The 7,430-nt window shown below is 47.5% G+C and overlaps 1 protein-coding gene and 2 non-coding genes across 3 annotated transcripts; 2 read left to right on the top strand and 1 right to left on the bottom strand.

Annotated features, from left to right (window-relative positions):
• Positions 1–1,197: 1,197 nt before the first annotated feature.
• On the bottom strand, positions 1,198–1,269 carry trnaq-cug. The gene has a single exon. It is a non-coding gene; the product is annotated as a tRNA-Gln (tRNA).
• An 844-nt stretch (positions 1,270–2,113) lies between these two features.
• LOC119118389 (piggyBac transposable element-derived protein 3-like) lies at positions 2,114–3,868 on the top strand. Its single transcript, XM_037245367.1, has one exon. The coding sequence runs from the start codon at positions 2,114–2,116 to the stop codon at positions 3,866–3,868; it is 1,755 nt and encodes a 584-aa protein (XP_037101262.1).
• Positions 3,869–7,259: 3,391 nt separating this feature from the next.
• On the top strand, positions 7,260–7,341 carry trnas-gcu. The gene has a single exon. It is a non-coding gene; the product is annotated as a tRNA-Ser (tRNA).
• Positions 7,342–7,430: the final 89 nt, after the last annotated feature.

The raw sequence follows: 7,430 nt of genomic DNA, 5'->3' as shown, positions 1-7,430 counted from the left end.
ATCACTTAAATCTGCCATCATGTGTTATCCATTGCGCCACTCGCCCTACAACACCGTATTGACTGTAAACTTGTGTGGAAAACTGTCATTGTCCAAAGGAAGGCTGTTTAGCAACAGTGACCAGCAGACAAATTCAACAAGGTAATTTGATTATGCCATAACCCGGATTCGAATCGAACCAAAAAACGAACCGAAAGGAACCAATCAGATGGCCCGAATCCATGCATGGTGGATGGCGCCGGTGGTAAACAGTGATATTTGAGAAGGGAAATGAAGTTTATAGGATTTGCAGACAGTGTGGAATCATTATTTCAACAAAAGTAGGCAGGTGCATACATTTGGGCACCCCAAGAGAAAAATGACATCAATATTTAGTAGATCCTCCTTTTGCAGAAATAACAGCCTCTAAACCAGGGGTCCTGAACCTGGAATCGGTCAAACTAGGGGTTCTGTGAGTCGGTCTTAGGGGTTCAGCAGAGCCTCTTCTGGGGAGGTCCGAACACACCTGATTTATAAATTCGTGATAACGCATATCTGAACTGGTCTCGCAAAGGCAACAGCAGAAGTCACATTGATTTGCTGGTATGTCATTTGACGTGAATTCATGCATTGTGTTGGTTTTATTCTTTGAACAAGGTGATGTTCATGCACGGCTCATTTTGTGTGCCAGTAAAAAACATCTATGTCTTGAATTTGAAAAAAATATATACATTTTTTTCACTAACGAGGGGTTTGGTGATTGCGGATATGAAACTGGTGGGATTCGGTACCTCCAACAAGGTTAAGAACCACTGCTCTAAACACTTCCTATAGCTTCCAATGAGAGTGTGGATTCTGGTTGAAGGAATATTGGACCATTCTTCTTGACAAATCGTTAACTCCAATAAACTTCATTTCACTTCTCAAATATCACTGTGTCTGTCTGCTATATGATATATTTAACTGAAATTGCTGATCCGAACAGCCAAGGATTTATAAAGAAAATCTTGAAATTGATTAGGGGTGCCCAAACTTTTGCATACGACTGTATATGACCAAAGATTTGAGGTCCAACCGAGACTAAAACTGGGACCACTGGATTCAGAGTCTAGAGCGCTCATGGAACCCTCAGGTGTAGGGAAGCATACGATTTCATGGGGCAGCACACAAGCTGTTGCCATTTCGCAAATTTTTCCCAACTAAATGACAAATTATTTGAGGTCCCACCGAGACTTGAACTCAGATCACTGGATTCAGAGTCCAGATTGCTCACCATTACACCATAGAACCCTGGCAGTGACAGAAGGAGGAGCATAATTCTTTCTGAGCACAATGCACTAACAGGCGCTCATTTTACGAAATTGACAAAAGTAGTGGAGGCAGGGCTTACACACTCATAGGGCTGTCCACAAAGTACTGAATTGGAATTTCCAAATTTGTGTTCCATGTAAATGACTACAAATTGGAAGTTCCACCAAGACTTGAACTTGGATTGCTAGATTCAGAGTGCTCACAATCACACCATGCCAACATTGATTAATTGATTGATTGATTGATTGATTGATTGATTGATTGATTGAACATTTATTGATCCCGGGGGTGGGGAAATTCAGGCCCCATCAGAATCCATACCACAGAGTGGGTATACAAAAGACACACAGATGGCATGAGCGCAACTCAATAGGCTCTCATAAGGCTGCCACACAAAAGCGCCACAAAGAAACCCATTAAGTCCCGTTTCAGCCTGTAGTCTATATGTAGACGCTCCAATTTCCGCAGCTTCCGACGCCGTCAAATGACGACAAGCATTCGTGCCGATTGTATCCGGTTATAACCAACCTTTGACCTGTCGAACCCGGAACCGCTGCCATTTTGCCAGTTTATGAGTCACGCATGCTAAGTGAGCGAAGCCGGACGATCGCGATTCACGATGGAAGATGCAAAAAGGTGAGCTCCGGGAAATTATGATAGACTCGAGATAGCAGGGTGAAACTTTTAGGGAACAATTATCATATAATGGTTATTGACATATGTGATTGCAGTGATGATTCGCCCTAACGTATTTCCTCTATGTATTGTTTTATGCGAAACATCTATACATAGACTATCCGCGTCTATGGGTACACAGTCGGCGATGGAGGTCTTCGATGCAATCGAAGATGAGGACGCAGTTGTGGATAAAATCTTTATTGCTCCACCCGTGGTCAGTTTCGAGTCTGACGAAGACACGGGCGAGGAAGACTGCGGAGGAACGTTCAATAATCTCTCGGGACGGCAGCTTAGCGCTCCCGCCGTGGTGGTCCTCGCCGACGGACGTGTGATCGGAGATGATGATGATGGCGACACTGAGGAAGAAGAGGAGCCCCAACAGGCCTCCACCTCAAAGAAACGCTCGCAGAAAGATGCGTTGGACTACAATTGGACCAACAGTAAAACGCGCCTGACAAAATTCCCGGACGCCAGGCCTCTCGCCGTCCCCACAATTTTGGTTGGAAAGAGCGCAGTTCAGAAGCTGGACTTCTTCCTTTCCGATGTATATCCTCACCTTGTTCGCGAGACCATCAAGTATGCGGCGGTGACTGACTCCAACTTCCAGCTCACCATCGGAGAATTGAAGCGCGTGGTGGGGATCTTGCTGCTCTCGGGTTACCACCAGCTCCCCAGTCGCCGACACTACTGGAACACAGATGAAGATCTCCATTGCGCCCTCGTCGCTGGGGCCATGTCACGCAACAGGTTCGAGGAGATCATCCGCTACATTCACTGTGCCGACAACACGCGCCAGAACAGCAGCGACCGGATGACAAAGCTGCGTCCCATGATGGACATCCTCAACGCTCGGTTCGGGGAGGCGTATCCAATGGACTGCAATCTTGATCTGGACGAGGCAATGATTGAATACTTTGGAAGACACGGATGCAAGCAAGCAATCCGAAACAAGCCGGTGCGGTTCGGCTACAAGGCCTGGTGCCTGAACAGTGGGACCAACGGCTTCCTGCTCCACTTCGACATCTACCAGGGGGCGAGTGTAGATGCCTCTGAAGTGGAACGCAAGTTCGGCAAGGGCGGTGGCACGCTCCTTCGACTTCTGGACAACCTCCCCGATGCTGTGCGTGCACTTCCGCTACGCATCTACATAGACAACTACTTCACCGGCCTCCCGCTAGTTGCAGAGCTGCGCAGGCGGGGCTACGCTTGCACGGGGACGATCCGAGAAAACCGCATCCCGCGCTCTTGCCCGATCACAGATCAGAAGGCTATGAAGAGGAAGCCGCGTGGTGCCGTGTCTGTCGTGTACGACACGGCAAACAAGATTGCGCTCACTCGGTGGAAGGATAACGCCGTGGTCACCATCGCCTCCACCCTCGCCGCTGAGCATCCTCTGCAGAAGGTGTCACGCTGGTCAAGGCAGGAGAAGAAGAAGGTGGCAGTGGACCAGCCATTTGTTGTCCAGCTGTACAACCGCAGCATGGGCGGCACGGACCGCGCCGACCAGAGCATCGAGCTCTACCGCATCAACATGCGCCGGAAGAAGTGGTGGTGGCCGATATTCACCTGGATGCTGGACGCGGCCGTCTTCAATGCATGGGTGCTGCACCGGCTGGATGAGCACGGCGGGATGTCTCTGCTGGAGTTCCGACGCGAGGTGGCCCGAACTCTGGTTGCAGCACCAGGCGCCACTCGAGCTCGGAGATCGGGCAGACCGCGCGTGTGCGCAGTTGCCGATGACTCCCGCTTCGACACCGTGGAGCACTGGCCGGAAGTGGCGGCGCAAGGCCGAAAGTGCGCACTGCCGACTTGCAAGTCGCGTCCGTCCAGTGCGTGCTCCAAGTGCCGCGTGGCACTGTGCACTGTGAAGTGTTTCCGTGCTTACCACCAGCCGGAATAAAATGTGTGAGAAGCACTGGTCGCGTGATCCGTTTTCTGACCGGAAGTGGCGGCGCAAGGCTGAACATCATCACTGCTGAGTTACAGTTTATATCTGCGTTTATGGTACCGCAAGTTTGAAAGTTTGTTGTTGAAAGTTTGTTGCAAATAAATACGGCTATGAAAGCCACTTGTGTTCATAGAAACTTTGGCATTTTCTTACGGCTGGTCCCCATACCCTGGGGATGACGGCCGCCGTTGCACATGCACGCCCATTGAAAATTGTGGAAATGGTCCCTTTCATGTTGCAGACAGCTGTTACGTGTAAAACACAACTATCTCTGAACATTCAAATAAATTACATCACGTTACACTTGCAAATCGTCAGAATGCTCCGATTTTTGTGCACGTATCAGCACATAGTCTATATATAGATGCCGCATATTTCGTATACGCGACGTCATAACCAAAAAAGCGCGGCATATTCGTACTTAGGGACACCTAAGGACCCAAAAAATATGCACCTTTTTAGAAATAACAATTTGGGCAGAAACGGGTTTAAGTACGAAAGATAAAAGCCATCAAAGCAAAGGAAAAAAAGTAACAGCGGCCAACCAGCACCCCTCAATATCAGAGAACACCCCAAAACACACAAAATAGCCTCCACGGGGTCCATAAACAGGTGTAAGGACAGTCCAGTTCAACGGCGCCCAATGGACCGTGGTCGTGAATCGGTGAAAACATCACAAAACAGGCAAACGTGTGAGCAGCGTCCTGGGCACCCAGTCGGGGCAGGTGCAGATGGACACCACGGGGCTAGCACGGCGAAGGTCGTTGGTTCCGACGATCACGAGGCTGCGAGGCCAAGGCGAGGGACCCGTCAGCACCGGCCGGATAAGCAGGAAGCCGTCGTAGAGTTACGCCGGTCTCAACCGATTACTCGGTAATCCAGAAGAGCATTAGCTTTAAAACCATCCAAGATCTAAAGTAAGTTCCACCAGTTGACATTGTAACTCGGAGAACATGTGATTACTTTATCAAATACTATATGGCTCCTGTTTGCCGAGGTGTCCCTGGCACACTTTGCAAAGCAGACAACACTGACAAATAGATTTAGAAAATGTTGTTCCCACCCAGTCTCAAACAGGGGGTCTTTCGCGTCTTAGAAGAACAGGATGACCAATACGCTATGGAAACTGCTGTGACGTCCAAAGCATTTTGAGAAGCCTGGCAAAAGTTCAACAAAAGGGAGTGAGGAAGAAAGCAGGCACTTATGAACTTTTTGATTTGCTTTTCAAAACTGTGCCAGCAAAAGCAATTTTTCCATACAAAGAAATAAACTCCGCGTCGGGGAATTGAAGCCCGATTTGCCGAGCCCAGGCTGAGTCGTTTCGCTAAAGGGTACCTGATTTGAGACTGGGTGAAAACCAGGTTTCGCACTTTTCTTTAACTTTTGCCAAGCTCTTCAAAAGGCTATGTGTGTCAGCGCGGTTTCCATGGTGTAGTGGTTATCACATTCCCTCACACGCTGAAGGTCCCTGGTTGGAAACAAGTCTTATGATCCTTTTGATTTTAGACTCCGCGTCGGGGAATTGAAAATGTGGAGTAACAGATATTAGGTTGTTTAATGGCAGTCAGTGCACTTCAGCAGATGAAACAACAACGTCAAACTTCAAATCAGAAGGCTATATACTGACCAAAAGCAGGAACTAGGAAGGGAATGGGAGGGAAGGATAAGGTCTGTTCTGTTATCACCTGAATGTCCTGTTATTTACTGAATGTTTTGTGACTATGTGTCATGGAACTTAACTGAGCTCTGTGTGCCGTGTCTGTGCTCACTGCCTATGTGTAAGTGAAAGTCACAAAGCTCTGTGTGCCGTGTCTGTGCTCTGATTGAGCGACTATGTTTGGGTAAATTATTTACACATTGATCGATATGATGAAGTATATATGTTTGTATGAACTAATAAGAGTATCTGCACATTGCTGTTGCTCCCTCTTCAGGCCCTAAACTGATCGCCATTCAATTCCATCCATTCCATCCATTATCTGTACCGCGGGGGGTCGCAGGCGTGCTGGAGCCTATCCCAGCAGTCATCGGACAGTAGGCGGGGGACACGTTGTAACTGGTTGCCAGCCAATCGCAGGGCACACAGAGACAAACAATCATTCGCACTTGCACTCACACCTATGGGCAGTTTGGATTACTAAATCGGCTGACCAAGCATGTTTTTGTGATGTGGGAGGAAAACCCGGGGAAAACCTACGCAGGCACGGGGAGAACCTACAAACTCCACACAGGGAGCACCAGATCACAAGTCAAAAGTCCTTATATGATACAAATGGATTTGATTTCATGTCGAATCGTATGCTTTGCATGTTTGAGTGGGGATTTGGGGAGGTTTCACCGAACATGTCAATGAATGAGGGAGTAACCGTAAAGATCTAAAATAGTGATGGTTCGGGTGCGCTTGGTGCCCAGTAGCACTCACCTTTGGTCCAGTAAGTAAGGTGCACCACTGTAGCAGATGTTTCCATAGTGTAGTGATTATCATGTTTGCCTAACACGCGAAAAGTCCCCAGTTCGTGACTGGGTAGAAACAGCTTCGTTACATTCCGATTGGTAGCGAATATGACATGGACCTGAGGACTGCATTTCAGTGATTAATGAATTCTGATTAATATCATAGCCGGTTTGGACGTGTCCTTTCAGGGTCATAATTGTGTGTCTACCGCTGCCTCGTGGCAGCCAGGCCTAAAAAAAGATGGGAACGCCTGAGGGAGTTTCGCCAAGATGAATTAGGAAGAACTTTATGAAATAAAGTTGATGTGAAAACGTAGGTGGACGTAATGTCTGGAAGCTTGTGTTCAACAGAAGGCTGTTTGGTAACAGTGAACAACGGACAAATTCAGCAAGGTAATTTAATTACGCCATGACCCAGATTCGTTCCGGGGATGCTACGGCCACAACGCTATACGATCATGCAATAGCATACAAGAAATTTAGGGTATTTTCTTTAGGATCTTCAGCCGACCATGAAAGAATGTTGATGTTAAAATGTTGGTGGAAATATCCAACTGCGCAGATCCGATGATCCCAAAGATTTGGGGTGAGACAACATTGAAATTTTTTTTTTCTTTGTTGACAGTGTCACTTCTTTTGTGGCTTAGCTCTTCTTCGTTTCACATCTAAAGTATCGTATCATTTTACCTTGTAGCTTACACTACCCCGTACATGCCATATCATGTCGCCCATACAACTCATGCATGAGATGCGATGGCTGAGATATTTAGGTGATGGGTTGCTACTCCATTGTGCTCTCCACTCATCATTTCATATCACATCCTCGTCGGATTTTCAAAGTATCTTGGCACAACGTACATAATGTGTCCTGTCAATGCCATATGAGCAAGATGAGGTGGCCGAGAGGTTAAGGTGATGGATTGCTAATCCATTGTGCTCTGCACTCATGGGTTCAAATCCCATCCTCGTTGAAAGTTGGTGTTAAATTGTTGTACAGACGAGCCTCGGTTCTCGAAAAAATCAGTACTTGAACAAATAATTTGAGAATTTTTTGCTCCGG

The sequence above is a fragment of the Syngnathus acus genome, chromosome 24 (assembly GCF_901709675.1).
Source record: "Syngnathus acus chromosome 24, fSynAcu1.2, whole genome shotgun sequence".
NCBI classification, from domain to species: Eukaryota; Metazoa; Chordata; class Actinopteri; order Syngnathiformes; family Syngnathidae; genus Syngnathus; species Syngnathus acus.
This window is presented reverse-complemented; position numbering and strand designations above follow the sequence as displayed.